General features: G+C 35.1%; 1 protein-coding gene across 1 annotated transcript in view; it reads left to right on the forward strand.

Annotated features, from left to right (window-relative positions):
* The window catches only part of SNTG1 (syntrophin gamma 1), a 349189-nt gene that overhangs the window by 247331 nt on the left and 74000 nt on the right, over positions 1-27858 (forward strand). Inside the window, exon 11 of the mRNA XM_075023274.1 lies at positions 1797-1926. Within this exon, the coding sequence (XP_074879375.1) occupies positions 1797-1926 (130 nt within the window). The remainder of the gene's footprint in view (positions 1-1796; positions 1927-27858) is intronic.

The raw sequence follows: 27858 nt of genomic DNA on the forward strand, positions 1-27858 counted from the left end.
AAATTTGTGCATCAGGACTGAATCTGCAACATACTGGGTTTTCTTTCCTTGTGTAGGTTAGTGTCACACATTAATAGATTCGTTGGATGCCTACTTTCGTTTACAATAGGCAGAGTAGACAGAAGGGGAGTCCTGAAAATAAAGCTGTTCTTCTTGAAAGAGATAATCAACAAATTTGAGCATCATGCTATGCTCTTTATGTAAGGACTTATTTAGAATTCTATGCTGGAAGAATTTACTATTTATATTTATAGCCATTTAAAATAAAGGATATAGTAAATAAATGCTAGCTACGTTACCTGAAGATGCTTTAAATAAAACTTTCTCAAAAACTTTACCTGAATTATTGTGAAAATGACATTGAAAGTAGTAGCTCTCAATTTGTACCTTAGGGATTTTAAAGAAAAATAACTACCCATGTGAAAAGGCAACTAAACTGATAAGTTAGCTGATGGATTTAGATAAGCCACTGGTGTCTGCATGATCATGTTAGGATATTTAAGATTTATCCTCCTGTAAGAGCTAGTTCTCATGATGGCAGTCTCAAAGCAAAGGCATGGCTCTAATTCATTTTTAATGCTTCTCCTGACTGAAGGAAAAGCCTGTACTTGACACAGATGCAGCAGAGACCTGTAGATATTAGCTCTACATTCTATACAACTAGAACAAAATTTCAAGAGATAAAAAACCCCAAAACTTTGCGGAATGGATATCTGTCTTGAGATGTCAGAAGCTGTTGTCAGTGACAGTTTTACACTGAAGATAACACTCTGTCTGAGCCATTCTCAAAGAATGTGAATGATGTACTTAGTTTTAAACCATGAATTGATCACTAATGGATGGGTTTATAGCAGAATGCCAGCAGTGGAACTTGGTATTCTCTGTATGTTTAGTAATCTCTGACTCTGGGATATGGATTAATATTGAGGTTTTTTGGTTCCGAAGCCAAAGACCTATGAGCCTTCCAAAGGCTGTTAGTCAAGAAGGTTATTTACAGAAGAAATCAGGTCTGCTACTGCTTTAGCATCTGAAAGTTTTCTCTTGTTCTGTAACTGCTCAGCACTCAGCTGTGGAAAGGCAGTCTATAATGCATGACAGATTATTGTGTAGGTGCCCAGATAGGTGCTAGGGTAGAGGCACCCAGGTGGCCACTGCTTTTGTCATTGGATATCTCTTGGCATTCCAGTGTATTTTGCTAATGATCCTATATTCAGAAATCCAATTGGAAAAATCATTAATGCCACCTGATCAATTTTTAATTCTCCAGCTTTTCTATCAGTAGTTTAGAAGAGGATCAAAATTTTATAACCAAGGGCAGCCAACAAGGGGTATCCAGACAGGAATCTTACTGTGTTTAAACAATGTATTAGAAAAATGAAACAAAAGTTGTTGAGAAAAAGGTACTGGTGTTCCACTGAATTGCACAAATGGTTGCCTACAGTGTCCAGTGTACACTTTCCTTCTCTGTAATCTGCAGTATTAAAGTATTAACTCTTTGGTACGCATCAGCTATTTCACTTGTTTAGTTTCTGCAGTCATGCAATGTTGGTCAAGGTTCTGTCTATGGAATTTTTTTATAGCTTTATGGAAACTTAATATAGTCTGAGTTGACCTTTTAGCATGATTGTTTTAATATGTCAGGTATTTGTAAAACAGGAAAACCAGCAATTTATCAGTGTTCAGTGGCTGACCTTCATTGTAGTTGAAAGAAAAGCGTTTCTACAAGTATTTTTAAGATGATATGCTAGAACAGATGAAAATTTCTTCTGACCTGATCTGTTATGACATGTCTATAGGCAAAATGCGTTCCAAGTAATTGCTGTGGATGGGGTTTGCAGTGGAATAATTCAGTGTCTCTCTGCTGAAGACTGTATTGACTGGCTACAAGCAATAGCAAGTAACATTTCCAACCTCACAAAGCACAATGTAAGTATGGATCCAAGTAAGCCAGAAGGTTTCCCAATCATATTTGATTATAACTGTCATAAAAGCCTAATGGGTTCACACAAAGAATTATCTGCATATAAACAACGCTTGAGGCTGTCTGAGAGAAGTCAACTCAAGTTTGTCATCAAATCAGACTTTGTGAGAAATCATTGAATGGGAAATTATTCTCCCCTACAGTCATATAGTTCACTTCATTGCTATCAGTTATTCGCTTCTTAGCAATACCAGCTAGGATTAGAAACAAAGACCAGGCACACAGGAGAAAGCCAGGTGTGATGGGTAAGCATATATAAAAGAAAAAAATTCTGTACTTTCTTGATAGTTTGAGAAAGCACATCTATATAAAGACTGGTGTAATCAGGTCTGAATTAGATATTAGGTCTGTTTAGGTATCATTTAACACAAGGAGAACGGCAAGGTGCTTCTGTGGTATAGATACAGATGTTCAATATCAGCAAAGATTAAATGCATTTATGCTTCATGCAGTGTACTTTTATGATCTGATCTTGTGGGATAGATATCTCTTTTTATTGAAGCAAGAATAAATGTTATGCAAAAGTTTTGCCAAACTACTAGTAAGTTCGATTGAAAGGTCTTCTGGACCTGCCTAGGATGTATTTTGCATTTGATACATGACATGTAGTTTTTCCTGTAGAAGTCTATATGATACCTTTCCTGTTTTTCCTAAAAAAATACAGAACACATGGGTAACTCCATTATTTTGAACTGAGTTATAACAAGGAAGCCCTTGAGGATTTAATTTATATTCTCTCAGATTTTCTTAAATCTGCTTTAGCCTCCCAAACCTGCCTCTGAATTTGTTTTTGTTTCAAATACAGGGAACACATTGAAGGAAGTTGTATTTCTTGGAGATTTATATTCAAGATGCAAAACTATGTTCCATCTGGCAGCAATATGTAAAAGTCATTGTCTTATAAAAACGTGACAGACATGAATTCATCCACCATCTGCAAGCTTCCACGCAGTACAAGCCAATTTTATGGCTCTTTATTCATCCTTGCAATGCTGTTGCTCTATAGAACCCTCCCTGTCTCACTAGGCATCCTGAGAAATGAGGGTGCTGGTTTTTTCTCTTGCCATCTTTAATTCAGACTATTAATGATTCTTGCTACCTAAAGTAGTGCATTTACTTATAACAATAGATAGATGCACCCAAATTTTATCTGATAATGCTTTATGTAGCTCTGATGAGACTGTAATTATGGTTGCTTAGTGTAACTTGAACTTTGGTAATGCACTGTTGTTACATGATATATTTTCAGTTTAAAAATGAGTACAGTTTATAATTCTACAGTAGTTTCCATCAAATACAGCAACAATGTTTCTGATGTTTTATAAAATGGAAATAGTAAATTATACAACTATTATGCCAAACATTGTATTTACTTTACCCCAAAGACATCCTGTAAAGTAACTGTGAAAGTTAGGTCTTATGACAATTATCCATTAATCTATTTTTAGAACTGTCCTAATTGTTCATAGCCCATATGAATTTATGGAAACCAATGAGACTGTCTTTTCTGTAGTATACTTTTCTTTTAAATTGTCAGTTGACAGAAAGAATTCATTATTTGACAGCATATGTGATAACTTCATATAAGAAACATTAGAAACACAGAGGGGAAAAAACCCAAACTGTTGCTCAGAACAATGATTAGATGTGATTAGAGGTCCCTGTATTTTCTTTCTTTACAAGATGGTTATTGACATACACATACTGTTGATGTTAGCATTTTTCCTCTGAGAGGCATTTAGTCACAGTCATTATCCCTTACTTTGGCATCCAATACCAAAGAAACAAAGAGAGTATAGGATTTTATTTGAACTTTTGGACAAATTGACTGATTTTTAGTTTCAGTTAACTTCTTATTTCTATCTAGGGATTATGGAAAATAATTTGTTACATTTAAATACCTTGTAGCTCATAGAAATGTTAACTTACATGCTCTTTCTCACATCTCCCTTTTGAAAAGGAAGGAAGCAGATGAAAACAAGACTATAAAACCTGAATTGTTTCTGACATAATTTCCTTTACCAGTGTATCAAATTTGGACTCTGTCGATTTGGGTGGGATTTATCTTGCCTAACTTTTGATGTCTTAAAGCAGAACATCTGAAGAGTGATCCTTATGATTTACTTTTGACATCTGTTTTATGATGAGATTAATTCCTTCGGGACATGTCTTTCTTTCCTTTGACTGGTAAGGGACCTTAGGGTGGTGAGTTCAGACTTCAGTACCTAAGGAGATATGTATATCCTGTCACTGGTGTCTTTGAGGGGCCAGAGAGAGTTTCTCTGAATAAATCTGCCAAAGAAATGCCTGGATATTTTGACAAAAAGCATACTAGTCTCAATCAGAAAATCTGAATTAGTTCACTTTTTCATACACAAGCTGGCAGAAAAAAAATCATCTGATGGTTCAAACCACAGAAATGTGTGTGTCAATAACGTGGCTTTTTCTCCCTGTGTTCCCATATGTATCTCACAGTTGTGAAATATGAGTCCCTGGCTCCGAAATCTCATGTTTGAGTCTATAGTTCAATTAGATTTTTAGAAGGATAATGTCAAAATCTCTTCTGTCATGATCTAATATGTCCACATCTGACACAAAGGTGATGTGACTCAATTGCAGAATCACCAGTGTAGCCTGTATCTACCAGAGAGCAAGAAGATAACAAAAAGGCAGGAGTAGAAGCAGAACCAAAATGTCTTGACATCATCAGATTTGAAAGGCAGTGTTGCTAACTGAATATACATAATGGCGGCTGGAAGATGGTGTCTGCAGGCAAACATATTTTGCATGCAGTGGTTAGACTATCAATCATTTTCCAGTGTGAGATAAAACTTGTATTATGCAACAAGGTAGTTACTGTTTTAATGCAGAGATACAGAAAATTATTCTATTAAAGAAGACATTAAATAAAAATATCAATATGCTGACTGATCTAGTTGACTTCATTTCAAATTTTCATCAAAAGACAGACTTCAAGTATGCACTCTTTTTCTTCATATTCAGTAAATTAGAACTAGTGTCCCCCACTGTTTGTAGAATACTGAGAGGGATACTTCTAATTTTGTTTTCTTTAGTTCCCCAGAAACCATGGAAAGATTACATATGAGATGAAATACATCCCTTTAAAATTACAAAACATGGATTCATTTGCATATTGGTATACAACCAAAGTGCATACTATAGAAATGCACTGTTGGAAGTGACTTAATATCACACTGTAATTGATGTGATGAATCCATAAAGACCATTCATTTCTGAAGATGGGTTCCTCTCCACCTTGAGTCACTTGAGCTACATTTGTGTTAAAATTCATCAGTTTTAGCAATAACCTCAAAAACCAAAGGGGTTATATTAAACCCAAAGTTCAGTCTAAGCAATCCTGAAACTGAAGTTCATGTGCTGAAATCTGAATATGTTAAATTGAACCTATACTTGGGAACTCTAATTCCTCTATAAGTTGATGAGGTAGAAAAGGGTTTTACCTCTTTTTGTTGCCAGTTTTGATGGCAGGCCAAAGATGATTAGAAAGGGAACAAGCTGCTGCTTCTACCTTTTCTTACCCATGCTCCAACTAGGAATTTTCAGTTCTGCTGTTCCAAATCAGCTATGAACTATTGGCCTTACCATGAACTTTTAAACTGTATTACTTTCTGTTGTACTTGATACTGATTTCTATTCTTTGCCATCTATTTTGATAAAGAATTCTATGATGACAGTATCCAATAGGTCACATAACTTTTAAAGAAACTACGCTCTGGAAGAGTCTAAGAAAATACTCCAAAATCATGTGCACTATAAAGATCCACTGTTGCCAATACATCCCTAGTTTATGTGGTGCAATTTTCAAGGGACTTGAAGGCAAAATTTTTAATGGTTTTAGCAAGGGTGAGATTTTACCCAAGGTCTTTTTCAAACTTGATTCAATTGAAAATTATTCGGGTGCCACAAGATTCTATTCAAGTGCTGCCAAAGGAAAAAAAAAAAAAAAGACAAGAAAAAAAAGACAAAAAAAAAAAGACAGAATCTTTAGGTCTTCATGACAAAAGAATAATAAAAAAATACATTGCAGTTAGCATCTTCTAGGATATAATAGAGTCTTTGGGCATTTATCCTCCTGACTCAATATTTGTCACTTTTGCCCATTGCTTTCTCTGTGGCAGATTTTCGTATAGTGAGTGCAATGATACTTCTTTTCCCTTCTGTTCCCATTGCAACAATTGCACATTTGTGCTTCTTACCTTGAAGCTAGCACTTGACAGAGAAGAAACAACATGAACTTCATCAGACAGGAATGACAGGCAACTGAGGTAAGGTTGCCAAGCAGGAGGTGACAAAAAGTTAGTTTTAAATTTATTTTGAGAATACCTATAAGATCTGGCAAGATTTAGTTCACAGTAACTTCACTTTATTCCATCATGGTACATTTTCTAGGTAAAATATCATGTATTTGTGAAATTAATAAGGCACACATACATTGGTGGTGGAAGTATGACAATAGCGTGAAAGCAGTAGGATTAAGAAGTCTACAAACTGAGTATGAGTTTGGCACAATGTATGTGTTTTCCTGAACTTAAGCCTTTATTTTGAACAGAGTTCAGAAGTTCAATTGAAATCATGGTTTTAATCATATGCTTAAAATGTAATACCTAATGAAAGAAACTGCTACTAAAAGGACAAATATATTTGTCCTGACTTTCACTGGAAAAAAGAGAACAATAATACCTTATCTTTACTATGCTGAAGTCTGGGTAATTGTATAGGGGTTCTGTAACTCACTGGGTAGAGGGAAAGGAAAAAAGTACAAAACAGGAGAAAAAAAAAATTAGAATAATATGATTTGTTCCACTTGTGGGAATAATAAAATATTACTGGACTACGTTCAGTGTTTAGTAAGTTATTGAAATAAATTAATAGTACATGTTTCATTTTTCTGGTGGATGCTACCACCAGTAAGAACATACTGTGGAATGTTATATTATGTGAATAAATCAATGTCACTCATATGAAGTGAACAGATATCACATTTTAATTTCTTAGTTGAAATACCATGGCAGACCATCAGAATAGTCTGATGTTAGTAATTGTGGAATTTTCAGGGATTTTATGCTCTTAAATGCCCTGTGAATTGTGTATTACAATAATATTTAACTTTTTGTTGGTTACTAAGCTATGCATGTTTCGAGCAGATCCAAAAAGATCAACATTCATTTCAAACCTCACACAGTGGTATATTTTGTGGTAGTGCAAAAGACAAATGCTGTCTATAATTTAGAAGTTGAAAGCCTTGTGAAATGAAGACCAAAACAACAAAGGATTATAGGAAGTCTTCAAAATACTACTAATAGAATATTTTTTGCATATATGATTTACTTTTCCCAAGACAGAACTACTCAGATAAATTGGACATTATCAAATAAATGTACATTCAACTATTTTTTAAGCAATATTAGTCATTCAGGTGTTTACAGAGTTCTGACACGTAGATTTTTTATTCTGCATCCCATTCTTGACCTTGTAAAAGGAAGCCTATAGAGGTAGTCATTCCAGTACTGATATTTAAGTCTCTGTAGGAAAATTTAAAACTCAGAGCTGGATACACTTGTAACATACTGCTGCCATTTTTTTTCTATATATGGTTCTCTTAAGGCACATAGATCTAAGTGAATAAATGTAGTCAGTGCAGCATCAAAATTACATAAATCAAATCTCTCCTGTTTTTTCTCCCTTTTTTTTAACGTAGGATGTTACTAGCCTGACATTTAAAACCACATCTGTTTCTATGTCACTGTTATTAAGTCATACATATGACCTCATCTCATATTTACTTACATTTGGTCAATTTTCTGCATGTCTTATTTTACAAACTTGTTGCCTGTACCTTGTTGACTGAAGAATTGTGGGATATTTTATATCCTTTTGTGTGTACTGATTTAGCTGCAAAGAAAACTTAAGTCTTGCCAAAGCCAAACTGTATTGCTGTTACTCCATTGTGTTTCATCTGCACTTTTATATTGTATCTGAGTTTAAAGGACCATGTCTAGCATGTGGCAGGTTAGGAAAACAGTGCAAGAAAAGAATATTTCTTTGAGAAATATTTCTTCCAGAGTATTTTTTCCAGAATAGTCACCTTATCTGGGAAACCTGTAGCAAGGACCTTCTGTCTTCATAGTTGGAGCATTTGTTGTGACACATTCTGATTATGGTGACAGCACTCATAATTAAGACATGCACTTTTGCAGTGTTGATTTGTAATATACATTGTAAACTTCAATTAGTCATGATAGCTTTTCAAATTAAATAAAATTGCCTTTCTGTACCAAACTTCTCCCAAATGTTAAATCTATTAATGCTATTTTTAATAATATCTTTCCAGTTTTGCTGTACATTCCATCACAAGTCTTCTAGTATTCAATAATATCTAATAAAAATATTACCATCTGTATTACTATAAATTACCACTATACAGCTCTAAAATACAATTTAAGAGAAACAATGTCTTTAGAGACAGTAAAATCAAAAGCCCTTCTCTTTAAGCCTCTTCAAACAGAAGAACCACGATTTACCTGTTAAATGTAAGCCTTAAAAAAGAAAGCCATGTTATTGCAGAAAGAATATTTTTTCAGTTTTATATACGATGCTGTCACACAGCAAAAAAATTCCTGCACTTTATCTGACTCACGCAATTTTGTATGGAGTCAAATTAATTTGTAGCCTTGCACTGGTATTTAAATAAAAGCAAAACATCAGAATATTCAATACATTATTTAATCTATGTAGGATTTATATTAAGCTCTGAGACTTTTTCTCTTCCTTCATTCAGTTATTATTGAAGGCTTAAGTTGACACACTGTAATAAAGACTATAGTCTGTTTAGTTACAAGACAGTTTGGAGGGATGTCATACTTGCTCTCAACATCCCACACTGGTGAAAGGTAGCAAGGAACCTGTAATTAAGGAAAAAAAAAAATCCCTTCACTGATTTAAAGTGGCAAAGAAACGATGACAAGAATAAAGGAAGTAGGAGCAGAGGAGCAGTCTAACTGGGAACGCAGGTAAGCCACTTAGGTTTTTGCAGAGAGGTAGCACATGGAAAAAGAAAGTACTCATTATAAGTTGCCCTTTCCTGCCAAAATGCCAAGCTGCCCTTTCAGTAGCCGTTGGAGACTTCCAGCTACTTTAACCTAGTTTTTGTTGTGCAGTAAACTGTTCGATATTCCACAATTGGTTTATTTTAAGCAAGAGTGTGTTGAAAGTGACTGTTGAATCACAAACTGCTGTTGATTAAACAGCATCTGGGAACTGGGAGGCTAGGCAGTAATAACCTTTCTTTTTATATCTCTCCTCTTTGCTGTCTTAAAAAAAACAACCCATGAATATCTTTATTTGTATTTTAAAGCAAGGTTAGCTTGTTTCACATCCCTTTCCTCTTACTCAGTTTTAAAATATACTTCTAAAAGGTGGCTACATCAAAAGTTTTGTCTTTCTTCAACAACCAATTAAAAAAAAAAAGAAGTAAAAGTAATTGAAATGGACTCAAAAAGCCATAAAACACCCCAGGGAATACATTATTAGTAGGCTAATGTGTTGAAAGCACTTTCTCCATTTGGTTGTCTTGCTTCATAAAGTGTCGTAGACATCCAGCGCATTCAGGTAGTGCACAGCTTACATTCGCCTGAGGAAGAGAACGGACTCAAAGGAAGAGGCAGAGAGCTGGGGGAGAAGACAGGAATTTCAGTCATTCTGGGACAGTTTCAGGAGGCTGGGACAAACAAGCCCAGCTGACAGGGAAATAGGCAAAGCAGCAAATGACCACTAGGTAGAATGTGCTGCAGAGGAAATGAGCCCCAAATCCTTCAGATACGCCATTTCTCTGCTGACAAAACATGTTATGAAAGTCTGTGACAAGTTTCTTATCTCCTAAAAATACCTTGCACAGTTAAGTGGCAGCAATCTGTGGGGATAGTCTGAAAAGTCTGAAATTGTGCTGATCGCCTATGTGGATATCAACATGATTGCAGGGTTGTTTGGGGTTTTTTTCAACCAGTCTGGTTATTTAAGAAAATGAGGTAATTACATACAAAACTTATTTCAAAGACTATCATTAAGGTCGTGAAGTCAGGCTTGAAAAATTGAGAGTGAAGCACCTTGTTTCATTCTCATTTCTCAGTGCATCATACTCTGTGACTTACTGCATTGAAAAAATGTTGTTTTGAATTGTTATATTGAATTCCTTTGGGGATTTTTACCTTTTTGAACTGTTTATAATGACCATATGAGAGGTTTCTGCTTTTTTCTTTTTTTTTTTTTTCTTAATAATTGTTTCAAAATATTTTTGAACAATTTTACAAGGTGACAAAAAGGTAGTTTCCTAATTGTACCAAGCTGGAACTGTAGTACAGTGAAACAAAGGAAAATTTTCTTTACTCCATTTATGGAATCACTTAAGACAACTTTGATCTTAAATAACCCTAACTTACTTAAGAAGTAACATAAAGCACAGCTTCCTTTGACTTCTTTGCAATTGCCTGATTTTCTGCCCTTTCTGATAGTGTTTCAGGTTAGGAATCCTATAAAAGTTATTGTTCATAAATTAAAATATTTAGTTTAAATAGTTTTCTTGAATTAATTTAGGAACTTGCTGGCAAAGAGTGGATAAAAACAGATTTGTTGGGGAATGTAGCTGCCTTAAACATGAGGGGCTTTTTACTTTTCTGGATTTATCCCGATTCTTCAATACATATAACTTTGAACTTTGCTAATAAGGGAAACAGAGTTCCCAAAGACACAGTGTTCTTCATAGAATCCTGAATTTCATCAGGGTTATTTCACCCTGGGAAAAGAACAGTATTAGATCATAGAATTAAACCCTATCCTTAAGACTAAGGGAAAAAAAGAAGTGCTTTAATGTTAGGGGTATGTGTGTGTATATATGTACATATACATACAAATATGTACACAGAGAATAAGATTTAATAGGTGTTAAATATTAAGAAGGAATAGTATATTAAATCTATGAAATATGTATAAAAAATTTTTTTGTTGCTTCATTTCTTTCTGAAATCAAACTTGCAATCCTTTGCTATATGGAATAATGTCTCAGAAGGTATTAATCACCTATATTTGATACATATTAAAATGACTTCACATTTTTATATTTGATGCAGGTAATCAATACTTTATTCTCCAATTTTTATTTTTGTTTTATGAGCCAATTATCAGTTATGTCTGGGTAGTCGTCAAGAGAGCACTTTATGACTAAAGTGTACATACTGGGTTCCTAAATTCTATTTTGATATGAGATCTACTGTGGTAGGAAAGGTAGTCACTAACTTTTAGATATAGAGAATGAGGAAATCATGAAATACTACTGGAAAGGAGGTAACCAGGTAGTTAAAGAATGCCTGTTCATCTCACCTGTGACTACTTAATGGTTCAGTATCGTAAAATACAACGTAAAATGCAACTGAGGAAGAACTTGATGCCTGTTAATCCTTACACTGACTTTTAGCTATATTAGCAGAAAGATGATGGAAGATCAATGTAGATACACAATTTAGCTCTTTAGCATGATAAATTCCAGTTTTAGTCATGAGGCTGCTTTTCGAATGTCATAAGACAAACTTTATTTCCATTTCAAATTACTTATAGGTATACTACTACTCTTCCAGTGTGATGCACTGAAACCACACAGAAGATCAGTAAAAAGTATTTTTTGTAGCCCATTGTGTCAATAACACACTGACCATTTAAATAACAGGATAGTGATTTTTTCTTTAGATCAAATTGTTCAGAGGTAGATTTGAATATGTGCAACTAATCTATGTAGAGGTGATTTATTTGCACGTTTCATAGGTTTCCTGTTTGTACAGACAAGGAGTCTTAATAAAAAAGCAGAGTAAAATAGTATATGTCCAGATTCCAAAAATTTTCATAAGTCTGTTGGTGAATGATCACGCAAACTTATGTCAGTTTTCTCCAGGGAAGAATCTGTTACCTGCCAAGCAGAAAATATTATTTTTATTGTGTTTATTTCCTAAGGTAATGAAAAGGATGAAGAACTTCCTATGGTGTGTCAACATGCTGTGGCTTCTCACATAATTCAGCTGATTTAACATTGTCAAAGGAGTTTTAGAAGTTCATCTTTTCTGGTACCTGATTGCCAAGGAACTAAACTTCTCTTTTTATAACTACTTTTTTGTAAAAATGTAGGAATTCAATCTAATTTAGCTAAATTGAGTGATCTCACAGAATTGTTAGGTGTTTGTCCCTGAGAAGGCAAGATCCTCTCCACCCAAACTCCCTACATAGTCAATGGATAGAAGAAAATGTCTTTAAGACTTGAAGAAAGTGAACCAGTCCTCCTAACTTAGGCACTTACTTCTATCCCATTAGCTATATAAAGAATGCAGACATCTCCAGAGGGTAATTAAATCTCCTTGAATTAAGTACGTACCTCTCCCACGTCTAATAGGAAATGGCAAGACTGTACTTTAGCATAGTAGCCTACAGGTAAGAAGAGTCACTGTGACCTGAGAGACAGGAGCTCCCCGTGCTACTCAGCCTGCAGGGCTGGTGCCATCTGTCTCACCCCTGGCCGAAGGGTGTCCGGAGACAGAGCAGGGCTGAGGCTCTGCTCCTCCTTCCAGAGACTGTTCTCTTTGCTGTCCATTGAGCCACCTGTCAAATTCATCCCAATGCTGTTGAGCAGGAGGCAGGGCTCTCGCCCAGGCTGTATTGGGTAGGGTTCATCCAGTAGGAGTATTGCTTAAGTGCAGCAGATATGTGCTTCTCTCCTTCAGCCCGAGGATGTCCGTATGTCCCGTATGGTGAGTGGGTACTCTGGTATTACCTGCCATAACCAGACCGGACACAGACACTTCACTACCCATGCTACAGTGCAGCTTTTATGTTTGCAGATTTTTTAACCCAACACAGTTCACTAATCTCGTAAACAGTGCAATCCCCCAAGCAGTTCTTTTAGCACAACTAAAAGGCTGGGAACATAGGCTGGATATACAGGCAGGAAAAGAAAAGTCAGCTCAAACTTCTGCAGCCAAGTTTGCCATAAAAGAGAAAGATCAGCAAAAACAGGCCTCATATAGATGTCTTCAGCTGAGCAACTGGGGATTTTCTATATTTGTGAATGTTGGAGTCAGATGAGCCTTCTTTACCCTTTTCCTTTCTTCTGTCTTCTTAGATCTTCCTTAGCAATCCACAAAAGTTCTAAAAACTAATGAGAATGTCTTTCAGGTTTTGAGATCAAATTAAAATCCATGCTTCTAGACATGCTCTCACATCATAGGAGGTGTTTCCTACTATTTTGGAGTGCTGAGGCTTCTTAAGTTGTGGCATAATTATTACTGCAAAACTAGCCCGCATTGCTTTGGGGAAGCCAGGTTGATGCAAAATGTGTTTTTTCTTTATGAGCAATGGACTCAGTCATTGCTGAATAAAGGGCGTAAATGAAAATATTGGTTGTTTTCCTTTTCCTGTTTGCCTTCATATTCATTGTGGCTGCTGCTTTCCCTTCCCAGGTGCAGATGTACCTGGGGAAAATAATAGCCTTATTATCATATAGGGAAAAGACAAGTTTTACTGGACATTTATTAATATTTCTTCACTGGAATACTAACCTATAGCTGCTGTGTAGATTTAGAAGAAATCCTACGAGTGTCCATTGTATTGCTTTACTATTCTATTCAGAAAGAAGAAAATACTCCTTTTCTCATATGTGGTACTTATTTTGGGGGAAAATTTTGGATTTTATTGGAAAATGTCCACTGAATTGTGACTATCATTTCAATTAAGACCATTCATGAAGCAAGGTACTGCCAAAGACACAAAAGAAACTGACATTCAGACACCTGTTTTACTGTTTCAGATTCCCTTTTTGCTGTACTAATGTTATTAGTCACTTCCATGAGGAATTCTGAGGTGTCGCAAAGATTTTTCTCCTCATGAGTTTTCCTGAGTTACTCCAGATGTCTGCAGAGAAACTCATGAAGTTTATTAATGTAAGAGGAGTCACAGTAATGCAAATGCAAATAAGAAGCAAATCTTGAAGGACATTAGCTTTATTATTAAATATTACACAAGCAAACAATGACTACATAGATGTTTGGGCTTTCAGCAGTGAGCAGTGTCATTCAGCTTTATATATTTTTATATTATGCACTTGCTAGAGGGAGTGAATATATTATTTTTACCACTTGTTTTGTCCTTTGCCAGGCATAAAAACACAGGCTACTCATAAACTTGTATTTTAATAGTGTATGCATTCTATTTAAATGTTTGCCTCATTTTGTAACAGTAGCATTATTGCATTATTAATTTTAAAGGGTTTTTTTTATAACATAAGTAGGGTGTTTCACAAGAAGAAATATATTCTTAGGCTGACACAGCCCCTACGGAGTTGTGGAGCTAAACATTCTTTTTCAGTTCCTCTTCAAATAATTGATAAATTATAGTCTGTATGCATTTTTAACATCAGAATTATTTCCTTTTGCACCAGATTAACATAAATGGATCTTGATAGTGCTGTATAAACATAATCTATAAATTTTAAAATACTTTAGAAAAAAATCTAAAAGGCTCTTGACAAGTTTTTTTAAACAGATTATTTTTAGTTATTTGCCTAACGAGATGGTATACCTCTCCTGACTATTTAGCAAAGTATGCCTGCGCCTCAGTTAAGCTAGCTACTCTTGCTGCAGTGGTATGGAGATTAGCACAGTCATTTACCAAACAGTAACCATAAATAGCATTTTCATCTCACAATGTAATGAGCAGAAGACAGGAAAATATTATATGCAATTTAAATTAAAAAAAGAATAGTCCCTATGTTTGGAAAGCAACTAGAACTCTCTGAGGCTTGCACTTGGTTCTGCCAGTAAATTAAGTTGCCATTTACATAGCTGAATAGGTTGCAAGCCAAACCTAGCTTAAAGCAATTATGATTGTCTGACCTCTATTTAGTCTTCTGATCCAAAACCCGCTTCCTATTTACCTTTGTAAGCTCATAGAACAAATCACAAAAAAATCACAGCTTTGCATTTTATGCTTGCATTTTTTTTAAACCCTAAAGACAGACTCACAGAAGCTTCCCTCTTGCTCCTGGTTATAATACCATTCATTCTTTACAATGGAGTGACTTAGAAGGCAGATTGCATCTTCACCAAGTCATCAGCAAATAATAAAAAAATCAACTTGCCACATTACTGGTCTGCGTAGCTCCACTGGCCATGTCGTTTTTATCTGATCAGACCTACAAGTCTGAGGCATGTTCTTTTGTTTTGGATTTGAATAGACAAGAAACCTTCAGCTCCAGAAACATTAGCCTTTCAGCTTAAAAAAAAAAAACAACCATACATTTTTTGCATGTTGGTGTCTTCTATTCTAAGCATTAGAAGACAAGAAAAGTTAATACTAAAAATGGGATTATTTTCAACATCATCACTCTTTTTATCAGTCTGTCACCAGCTTCTTCACAGTTCTTTTTACTGTTTGTCTCTGTTGCTCTGTTTACTACTGTTATTTCAGTAATATTTCCTGTAGAGCACAGGGGAGTCTACCAATACAGTCTTACCAGTACTAAAGAACTTATTTTACATTTTCATTTATGAATACTTGTATAAACAAAAATCAATAGATAGCCATATTTTCTGTAAGATGCATACTCTACTAGTCCACTGGAAAGAAAAGAAAGTGCAAGAAGAGACATAGCTACATGATGAATCCTTCATTAACCTAAAACAGAGGAAAGAAATAGCAGAGTAGAATTTGTTATTAAGAGTGGGCTCAGGAAGTGTCTCATGATTATGTGGAACCAGAAAGGTGGTAAGACTAGATGAGATTTCCTCATCTGGGAAGCATTAAAGGTGAAAAGAAATAGTTTTGACATACACTGGTGATAACAGAGAGGCCAAGGAAAGGGTTGGTTCACTGCATATATATGTCATTTTTAAATGGATTTGAGATTTGTTTTACCTTTTTTTTGTTCTCTGTTGAAAATTTTCAAACATGATAGTTAGCCGAGTATCACACAGTAAAATTCAATAAAAGTTCATAGTTTTCTCATAAGCAAGTCTGAAATGCACATTAAAGCAAAAGTCATCTTTAAATTTACTTGTAGTAGCCTCAGTGCTTGTCTTTTAGTCATTTTTAATGCCAAGAAATTGGTAATTCATGAGAGATTGGGGAAAATTATGTTGATTCTTAAGTATTAAAAACTCTTCCTGTTTGAGGATTACAAGGTCATATCCAAGGCAAGAAAAATATACCATCTATTACTACTATCTCAAGTTAACATTATTGTTGTCAAAATTGAAACAGTCCTCAAATGTAGTTCAGTATTTAACACACTTCTTAAAAGAAGAAAGAAAAAAAAAAAGTCTGAGCTTGAAAATTAATTGGTTTCTGCAAAAAATTTTACCCTATTCTTCTTGGTACTTTGTCATATTCTACACCTTGGCCTGCCTTTCAGCCATGGTCCCACAGATACGCAGCTCTTTACACTTGTATATGATCGTATTGCTCAGTATTTGAGCATTCCTTGTCAGAAATACCAGATGATACTTGAGAAAACCCTTATTTATGAGGGCTTTTGCTTAGTATTCTACAATGAATTCTTAGTTATGAGGTGAAATTGGAGATAAGTAGAAGGAACTGCATTCTTAAGAAGTGAACTTTTCAAGCTAATGACTCAGCAGCTTGTTAAGAGAAAGAAGGTTAAGGAGACTCCAGTCTTTCCTACTTACAGCAATGCAGAAGCTTTATTGCAAAAGTGTTTCTCAATGAAAATCAGCTCAGAGTATAATACAGTGCTAGAGTGAGTCTGTGATTAATCTGAATACAGAGTACAGTGAGCCCCATTGTGTATAAGGAGGGACCAGAAGTATTTTACAAAATATGAGGACTTGACCTTTAAATACAAAAGTACTACAGAGTAACTTTGTAGTGTTTCAAGTGAAATTTAAAATTATTAGTTATACAGATGAATGGTAAGCTTTCAGCAGAAACAAGTACTGAAAAACTAAGGGGTTTATACCTATCTCACAGTGGCATACGAAAATTTTTAATTATTTTTTTAGTATCAAATTTAGCAATTGTTTTAATACCTAGTTCATTATGATTTGAACCTAATGTCTCAACAGCTATTTCATATTATGTCAACCAAATTATTTAAGTAACCAGGTGATATTTTTAGCTTGGTCACAAGCAGTTTGTTATCTGGTTCTGTCGGCCAAATTGTCTCATAAATATTGCTGTTCTTCCTGAGCGTTCCAAGAGAATAAAACTGTGTAATTCTTTTAGGCAGAAAAAGTGAAATGTGACACAATACAACAAAGACTAGATGTTCCTATAATTTTATTTTTAATCCACTCAAACTCAAGTAAACAAACTTGGGGTTGTGGTGGGGTGGAGGAAGATATAGTACCTGTAAGGACTACAGAAAACCTCTTTAGCTTCATTGCCTTAGGTAAAGGTATTTGTCTATGCCACTGGCAACTGGCCAATTTATTGAACTTTACCAGCAGAAATTCATTTAGACCAAGATGCTATGGTATAAGTATTAAATGTATTTTAAAAATCACTAGCTACATTTCTAGACGGCATTAGGTTCTGTCAAGAGGGTTAATTGTCTCATGTGTTATATATAATTGTGTAAAATACCCCATTTCTTCTGCCATTTTACTACTCCCTTTGTCTTATTAAATGCCAGAGTGTGAACTGCAAATGTTGTTATCTCTACCAAGGTGAGGAGTCCTGAAATAATGCAAACATTGGCAAACTGTGAACTCTTCATGGCCAAAGTCAGAAGCCTGCTGACAGACTGGAAGCATAGGAGCAAAATAGATTTAGCTGCAGTCTTCAACGAGCTGCCTCTCATTCAGTTTTAGCCAAGTCAGAGTGAAAAGACCAGGTTGGCAAGAGGGACCTAAAAGGCAAGGAGCCGTGTGGCTGAGTAAAGAAGCAACTCAAAAGCTGTGAGTAGGACTTTTAGGGGGAAGGAAAATGAGGAAACTAATGAACTTCAACAAGTGTACCATATACAGAGCAAACTGATGATCAGAATATAAATTCTGTTATGAGGTATTTTTCTTCCAGCACCTGCTAATGGTGAAAGTGGAAACTTTAGATGGTAACCATTTATACTATAGACGTCTCAATCCAAATCTTAAACTGAATTTGTAGGAGTTATGATTTGAAGTTCCCTTCCCAAAGAAGGCTGAGGAGAGAGGAGGATGCCTCAACTGGAGTGGAGGCTAGTGAAATCTCTTAAGAAGTAGGTAGAGAGCTTTGAAAGCTGTCAAACTGAGTGAAATCTGGAATCAGAGAGTGTGGATAAGACTATTGTCAACAAGCCAGGAAGTTCCACGATAGCACTACTGTGAATGAGGAAAACATGGCTAACGAGTTTTCTACTTGCAGGTCTTCATAGGGAAATGCTCCCTTCTCAGGCAGTGATGCATTACAATGCTGCCCGCAGTAACTGAAGTTTCAAGCCCAATGACAGAGTGGGGAAAAAATAAAATGAAAACCTGGCAGGCTGGAAAAGCTGTGAGATTAATGATCACCCTTCCCATGAGGAAGAGATGTATTGGTCATGAGTGACTCACTCCTTGCGTGATGAAAAACTCGGTCTAGTCACTGGACCTAACATAGTGGGCAGCCTTCTGTCTCCCAGAAGCTTAAATCTGAGGGATGTTGCCAAAGCCATCTAGCCAAATGACAGTTAACTGGGACTGCTCATTCATATGGGCATGACCGATTTCAGTGTGACTCTAAGCAGATCAAAAGCAATTATGAGACTCTTGGAGGAAGGCTGAAAGGGTCAGAGCTGTTGTAATGTGCTAGTCAATCCTCCTGGTCATGCAGGAGATGTGTCCTACAGTGCTCGTGTGCAGAAGCAGTGTCACCAAAGAGGGCTTTGGCTTCTTTGACAATAGCATGAACTTGCGAGGAAACACAAGGTGAAATGGAACTGCTTAGCCTGAAGAAAAGAATAAAGGTCCAACTTTAGAAAAGCTACACAAAGAGCAGGCAGTTTCTTCTTTGTTTCTGTGATGGATTACATGAGAAGTAATGCGCTTAAACTGCAACCAGAAAAAGTCTGTTTTGATGTAAGGAAAACTTCCAATGCTAAGTAGAGCTGTACTTGCTAATAGGTTGACGCATAAGGCATTGAGAGTGTCATCCTTGCATGACGGTACAAATGGGTTGGGCAGACAGCTTTGATCTATTAAGTTGCTTTTCAGCCATGTTTGTATTCTTTTGTATTATCATAGAATGAAGATATTCATATCAGTGCTTGCAACGGCATTTAGAAATACTACGATGAGACAAACTAGGGCTGCCATTAGACTAAAGTTTTTCCTCCATTTCTTTCGCATTCTGTGAAAACTTCTGAAAGTAAATACTACATAAGAGACATTATGTCATCTAAATGTTATGTTGTAATGAAATTGTAAGTGAAAAGTAAAATTGAAATTGGAGTTATGTACATTATTTAATTTCCTTGAGAAATCAAAATGTAGAATCTGATGTTTTAAACCAGGAAAGACATATAGATCAATTCTTAACATTTTAATAATCTGGTTTCTGCTGGAAAAATGACATGGGGTTGCTTATTCTGCAGTAATAACTGGTGGACAGAGGGGCTAAGAGCTGCAGACCTGTTAGTCAACCATCTAAACCAGATAATCAACCATCTGATTGATTATTTGCATTTAGGTAATTATTACTGTTGAAACCCATCCCTGTTAAATACCAATCTCATCACCTCAAGTGCTGTGTCAGTCTAACACTAGGTACATACAGTACATATTCATTTTTAAATTTGATTTTTCCTTCATGACTTTAACTCCCTTATTAGCTGCTATGAATTACCAAAATTATAACATAAATACTTTCCAAATGACAAAACCACCCATCTTTGGTTCTTTTCTATATGCATATTGTCTTGTTTGTCATCATCCAAGTTTCATAATAAGCACAAATATTATAATGCACTAAATAAATGTCAGTCTTGCATACTACATTTACCCTTGTAAACTATATAACAGCTTTGAAAAAAATTATTCCACTTCCCCTAAAAATTCTGACTAGATCAATGACATTTCTTAATCATATCTAGCACACTTGTTTAATAAGATCACTTTCTTCTTCAACAGTTTGTATATGCAAGCATTTGTCATGGGTGTTTGTACAGACAGGTGTATATTATTGCCGTGATTTTGTGAACAAGAGTGATCCAGGGTTTTATTCACTGTGCTCGTACTTCAAAATCTAGTTCTTTTCTCTGCCTTAACCTCGTTCTTTTGACAAGTGCAGATATCTTGAAGATCTGGGGTATTGGTGTTTTGATCTAGTAATGTGTTGAGGATATAACTGCTTTTTTGCATTTTGTCATCTACGAAACCAGTCATTATGACCTGCTACTCCTACCATATTCTGAACTTTAAACGTTATTTTGCTGTGTTGTCAGTCAAACTAAACCAAATTATAATAACTCAAGCATACTATTTTAAACTAACTCGTGTAGTAAAGTTTGGAAGTTTAGGATCCCACACTAAGTCAATGATAGTCTGTGGAAACAAATTGTAGATTTCTAGTGCCAAGCATTATCTTCCAACTATTAAACTTGTTTCCGGGCTGTATCTTTCTTTTAGCAGTGAGAGTTTGGAAAGTTTAGAATTTCTTTTATTTAATTATTAACTTAAGTCCTAATCATTGTTCTATAGAGGGAGGATATAGCAACTGCTAAGTAAAACATTATTGAAAAATAGGATGGAATGTCAATAAAACTTTCCTTGAATGTTGAGAATTCACAGAAAAATAATAAAATATGTATTCTGGAGGACTCTGATAGCTTATAGAGTCTAGTATTTCCAGCTATAGAAGATATATAAGGTTTATATTGAAAGTATTTTGAATACAAGTGACTTAGAATTCATAATTTAAAAAAAGATTAGCTAGGGGAATCTGGAATAGTTATATTTCAGATGGAAGTCCCTGATATCTTCAAAGGAAGACTGGATTGATAGTTGCTAGGTACACTACATCTTTACTTGGGAATCTATGTATGTTTTCTTAACAAGAAGTAAAATGGATTTGAATACCTATGAAGTATTCAGATGGATTTCCATTGCAAACTCTTTTCCTTTGGTGAATAGTAGAATTGTTTTAAATTGCAAATGAAAGAGGTACTCAAGAGGAATATATTTCACTATTTTGTGAGTAGATGTTTTACTGATGTTTATCCACACCAGCTTTTTTACTCTTAGTGTGATTGATACTGCAGTAATCATACTCCAATGAGCAACTACTGTTATCATATAAACCACAATTACCGAGTTGCATTTCATTATCTGAAGCAATGATTCTTGTATCTCCTTCTGGGTCATTTTTTTTTTTCATATTTTTTTCAATTCTTATTGTTCACAGTCTTTCTAGTAAATCTTCAGTAGAGTGACATATGTTTCTCACTTTCAGATGGGACCATAATAGCTTTTTCAGGCACTGGCTTTCTGTTGTTACTATTGTCTGTTTAATAATATGCATGTTGCTGCTGGTATTTTAATTATGGAGATTCACTGTTGTGAAACTGTTGTTGTTTGTAATACAAGTATCTTCTTTAAAGAAGCACAATAGCAATATTATCATTAAGGTAATGTCCAGATTTAGGAATAGGTGTTAAATATTGCAGGATTAAATGAAGTCAATCATCTGTTAAGTGAACTTTTTTTTTTTTTTATTTAAGTAAAAGTAATTGCGGTTCTATTACTGGAACATCACAGATGCGTGAAGACTAGGTTTTGTGCTTTTGCCCTTAAGACTCCCACTATACTTTCATGTAATAGGCACAAATCTGGTATTTCTTTGTAATATCCATCCATTACTTCTATGCTGGTAGTGTTCAATGCATCACTGAATCCTTTTGAGTGAGAAAGCAAATGAAAGAAGTTTGATGGAATGCAGGTTTGCAGTCATAGTTTAGATGGCCATTTATCCTTCAATAGTGCTCTTACATGCCATAAATTGATAATAACTCTCAAAATACAAATCTTTTCTTTCCATACATCAGTTCAAGACCTCTGTTAGTAATGGTTCATATTCAACTGATTTGTTTTTTGGGGGAGCATTCCTGAGTCTTACCAGCTATCCTTTGTTGTCTCCAAAAGTATTTATCAAATATCTGCATGTATGGGAGCTCACCAAAACATGCAAGTTCTCTGTATACTTTGTACAACTGGCTAATACAGGGGCAGCCAGTACAAGAATTTAAAAGGAAGAGTGTAGAATTATAGGACTGTTTTCCAGATGAGACCTCAAGATTATCTCAGGCCTTTCTTCCTGTACTTATATGTAGGATTCAAAGGAAAACTTTCAGTTTCCAGATGGATTAAGATCATCCATGAGAACTTTAAGTGCTAGTATTGAACCAGAACAAAGTTCCATCTAGTCCTGTGTCTGGCGATGGCAAAAGTACAGTTATATTTCCCTTTGTATTTCCAGCCAGCTGCTACTTTAGGACTTCTTCAGTCAGCTGATAAGGGACTTCCTGAATTATGCTTACTGTGTCTTAATTGTTTATACTCTTTAAAAGTATTTTATCTCCTTTTGTAATTTTCTTGGCTCCTAAGAGAGATTGTATAACATTTATTATATAAGTTGAAACATAGATCATCTTGTTTCTCAGTTTTGTTCTCATCTAGAAACCATACTGAGAATGATTCAGCCTACAGGGAGCTGTACGAACATACTCTAAAGCAGAGGTCATGTTTATGCTTATGCATTATTTGGTGTTGTATCAAGACTTTCCTCTATATAATAGTATTCATATATTGTGTTTTTTCCATTTCTTCCTTCAAGGAACTTGATGCTGAGTTCATTCAGGCTGAGTGGATTTGCAATCCAGTGCATCTAGTCTTGAGAAAAATCCGAGTTAGGCATCAAAATGCTAGAAATCATGGCAGTAATCCTGAGGAGATTGAAGTAGACAGATGCCTGTAAAGTTGAAAGCAGATGACAGATGACCCTTTATTGCTAAAACACACACATACTTATAGTCACATATTTTGCAAAGTCACTGTACACGCACACAAGCATAAAATATGATTGGTTATATCTACACTGTACACGCACATAAACATAAGATTTAATCGGTTATACTAACTCTGTACACACGCATAAACATAGGACATAATTGGTTATACCAGCTAAAACATGCAAAACTTGTCTCAGTCTAACTGGTCAAGATAAACTGCCAAATTGAGGTTCTTTGTGCCAAGTTCCCTTTATTGTGGAATGCGCACCTGTGTTCTTCTAATTGGCATCTTTCTTTTCTTGTCTTCTTGTTTATTCTGTTCAAGGTCTTCTAAAGGCATCTGGAATGCTCTTGCAACCATTAGCTAAATATGTGTCCACATAATCCCAAACTTTCTATCCTATGAACCATTTAGCTGGTAAAATGTGATCAGCAGACAATAGAGAATGGGATCATCCCTAGTAGGTCAGGAAGCAGAGATAAATGTTGCATTAAATAGTTTCTGTGTTCCTATATTTTCCAGAACACATTGACAGATCACTTTGCATATTGTAGCTTATATGGATTTTCAGCCTAAACTCTAAAATCTACTACAGCTTGTAAAACCAGCATCAGGAATTCCTACATTCCGTGTATAGGCAGTTATACATATATTTGAATGTATTCACCAATGTATAATGCATTTTGTGTGAACTATTGCATGTTTCTTTCAATTTTTCTCTGATTCCCTGCTTTTTTTCAATACACCTGTACTCTTGGATAACAAAATTTCACAACCTTACCACAACTTACTGATCACATTGAGCAAACAAAAGCCTAGCAAGGACAGAAAATAAGACTAAACAACTAATAATTCCAAATGTTAGTTATAGTTATATACTCTTTCCTACTCATTCATTAACATAAGATTATCACAGCATGGATTCATGTTTTTTTCCAAAGTGCTCCAAATGGTAATGATCTTGCTACCTGTTTGCAATCACTTAACATCCCAATGGAATGAACTGTATTGTTGCTTTAATGCATGAGATAAAGTTAAGAACTATTTAATGAATTTACATTCTTGTCAAGCTATTATATTTTAATTAGCTGTTAATGAATGTAAATCAGCAGTTATGTAATACAAACAATTGCTGAAGAAGGCTACAGAGTATAAATTGTTCTGGGAAATCCAGATATATGTCCCGCATAAATTAAAATAATAAAAGGTTCTTTTTTAATTGGAAAATTTCTGATAAGCATTGAGACCTGCAAAGTTACATGACATCTACCGGCTGCAAGAAAATGATAGATCAAATCATATGTGAAAGTGTGGGAGAATCTGGTCTATTGTCTAAGTCAATAAAATACTGAGCAGGGGCTGGTGCCCATTCATTCCAAATGTTGCCCTTCAGCCTTGGCTGTTCCTGTAGGTACTCCGAGGGAATGGTCTCTCTCAAGCACTCTGTTCTGACAACACCTGCTATATTACTGCTTCTTGCAGAGGACCAGTTGTGACACCTGAGGCACACACTGTCATTAATTTTTCCCAGTATCACATTAGAATTGTGAGCCTCTTATTTACAGTACAGTTTTTCAGGAAATGAGACTAAAGCAAGCATGGGACACATAGAGTTTTCAAACATATGATTGCTTCTGTTCAAATTTTTGAGAATTTGAAAAAAACCTGGAATCAGTGCCCTTATCTCTAGATCATACTGTCCTTAAGAGTCCCTAGGGTGGTATGTGCTCATCGAAAGGCACATTTCCTCATCATCTCATGAGGATCCTGTGATTACATTGGAATAGCAAACTTCATTAAAATAACTGGGTAAAAAAGGTCAAACAAACCCCAAATAAATAGCAGTTTTGAGATTAGACTTTAAAATCCTCTTATGGAAACTGAAAACAGTTATTGCAGTGCTATTTGCTCAAAGAAGGTCTGAAATAGTATCTCTCAGAGGAGTGAACAACTTGGTTCAGTTTCAACTGACTGTCAAAGTTTAAAATCCAGTTTTCATGAGCTTAATCAGCTGCATTCCAGCAGACCAGACAGCAACAATAATAGGGTAAAATTCATACAATAAGATAATAGTATGGAAGGGTATTCCTCCATATTACTGCTTCTCTGGCATGAAGACTGCTAAATAAAATAAAATAAAATAAAATAAAATAAAATAAATAAAATACATTTTTTTAAAAAAAAAGTCATAGTCATTGTGCACACTTGAACCAAAGTCTGCACATCTGCTCACCCTGCTGAGGAGTGATGTCCTCCATGTTCTTATTTGTTTCTTCTGCAGAGCAGGCACAGCCACCACTGTGAAAACTATCCATCTGTGGTGGCAATATGTAGTGCATAAAATTAACTGAATTTGGCCATGGTTCATTCTTCTCTATGTCTCACTTAATATCATCTCCCTGTCTAGTATTCTTTATGGCTATGATGTCCTAACATATTTGGCCAGCTGAATTTTTGGAACGTATCTAGTCATATATGTTTTTCCCCTTATCACAATCAATTATGCTTCAAACCATTCATCTATGATAGCTCCCACTAAAATCTATTCTTCCATTATTGGTCTCCTATCAGCATCACTTGCCTATTTACTAGTCAGATGCAACATACTGCAGAGACCTTATTTTTGACGCCTTCTTCCTCCTTCTACAATTAGGTGATCACCAAATCCCAAACTTTCTCTATGGTGTCCTTAGATATTTTTTTTCCTAATCTGCATTCACAGAAGTTGAACCAGAATAGAGTTTCACCCCTCAGCACCTGTTTTTTGAATGTGAAGTAGAAGCAGGTAGTTCTTGCTAGCTTCAGTTCAGTTTTCATAATGCTTCCTCTATCTTTGTCTTGAGAACAGAATTAGTTTACTAGCTTCTTCTTTTGTCTGCTTTTGTGCCACTCCTGATTTTTTATTGCTCTGGATAAACACAACTTTCTAAAGAATGTTCTCAGAGCATCTGCCTTTCTTTCTTAGTGTAGTATCAGTGCTAGGGTGTTTTATCTAAAAATATTATGAGCATATATTTTTACAGTGTATCGCACTGGTGTCCTCTGATGAAAACAAATGTTATTCATTTGCATCAGTTACATAGGGTTGTGTGCTGTGATAATGCTTAATAAATAATAATATTACAATGAGTTCAGTAACGTTATAGAAGACTGAAGGAATATTTCTCTTTTAGATAATCTATCAAGTAACAGAAGATTATTTTTTTCTCTTTTCATTTGTGAAAAATGTTTACATTTAGACTTTGATTCTTAAGGATTGGTAGATCTGGATCATCTAGATTAATTTTTACTCAGTGTATTTTGTAACATGCTGCGAAGAACAATGTTGGCTAATGTTTTTCTTTCCATATTCTTAAGACAGTGTATCTCATAATCTTAAAGATCAGTGATTTCTACTGCCTAATCGTAGAACTTTTTTTGGTTTTCATGCAATGTCCAATATTTATGCATGTGAATGATAAACATTTAGGGTGTTCCTAAAACTAATCACACTTAACAATTTTTACTTCCAGGTAGAACTGAACACCTATAATGCAGTTTGCAAACTATAACATAATTAAAAATAATGCTTTTCAAGAAATCATCACCATATTATCTGAAAGATAAACATGATTGTTTTAATTCATCAAAGTAACAACAGTTAAAGCAACTATGCGATGTAGATGCTTAGATCATACTTTAAAAAATGAGCTGGAAATTTGTGACTGAAAAAATGATGTTTGGATTGTGTATCTACATTTCCCAGAAATATTTAAAAGTACACAAGGCTGCTAATGTACTTTATTTCTGTTTAAAAATTTAATCTCTATATATGAAGTAAACAAAAATACTATCAAAGTATTTCACATGTAACTAACTTGCCGCTAAAGACATATTTTCAGTATTTTGTTTAGAATCGTAAAACCTCTTTTTCTTGACAGCGTTCTTTCATAACTTAAATTTTGCATGGTATTGGCTGTAGTCTTTGCTTAAACTAGAAGGAAACACACAGTTTTGACAAGGATTTTAATAGCGCCTCCTAACACAAACAGGGATTTATCGTGCTGGAGTATTTCATGTCAGATTTAGGAATAAATCCCCAAAGTCTTGAAATCTCTGTGTTTCTGTCAAAAAAATGTGGTTTTCATCCACCTTTTCTTTTAAGAACTCACGTGCTTTCATTTTATTTTAATACTTTGTCCACCAAATGTCCTAGCTCCTCTAATGCTTCCCCTTAATTTAATTGAAGAAAGGAGGAAACTGAAGCTGATGTACATGCAAGAAGGGAGGGTGGAAATGTTCTTCTGAGACTTTTGCTTCAGGATACATTTGAAAACCAACTGAAATGGCTTGCCAGCATTGTCTTAACAGTGAGAATTATCCTTTGATAGTGAAACTGTGGGATGTCAGTGACAGACTTGCAGACTTGCTCAGTATTTGTATGAAGAATACAAAGAGGTTACCACTGCAGCAATCAGTCTGTTTTTAAAGTCTGCAAAACACAGTGCCACTCACATCTCTGCATATAATTGTTTAGAGATGATACTGTAAACACTGGAGGAAATTCAATGGTGATTCTTCTTTTCCTCTAAAAAGTTGTCATACCTTTGGTTGAAGCACTGTAAATGTTACACTGTGGTTTCAGAGCTTTCAGGGCTATACAATTGATTCCTAGTTGGCAATGTCTTTAATTTAAAGACATGTTTTACTCATTTACCCATAGCTACAAAAACAATTGTGAAAAGTTAACATAAGACAGCAAAAAATAAATTCTAGGTATTAAGTATCTGTCATGAATGCACATGGTAGATTTACTAGGTTTGCTCAAAAGCTTTCAGGGCTTATGCT

The sequence above is a fragment of the Buteo buteo genome, chromosome 3 (assembly GCF_964188355.1).
Source record: "Buteo buteo chromosome 3, bButBut1.hap1.1, whole genome shotgun sequence".
NCBI lineage: Eukaryota > Metazoa > Chordata > Aves > Accipitriformes > Accipitridae > Buteo > Buteo buteo.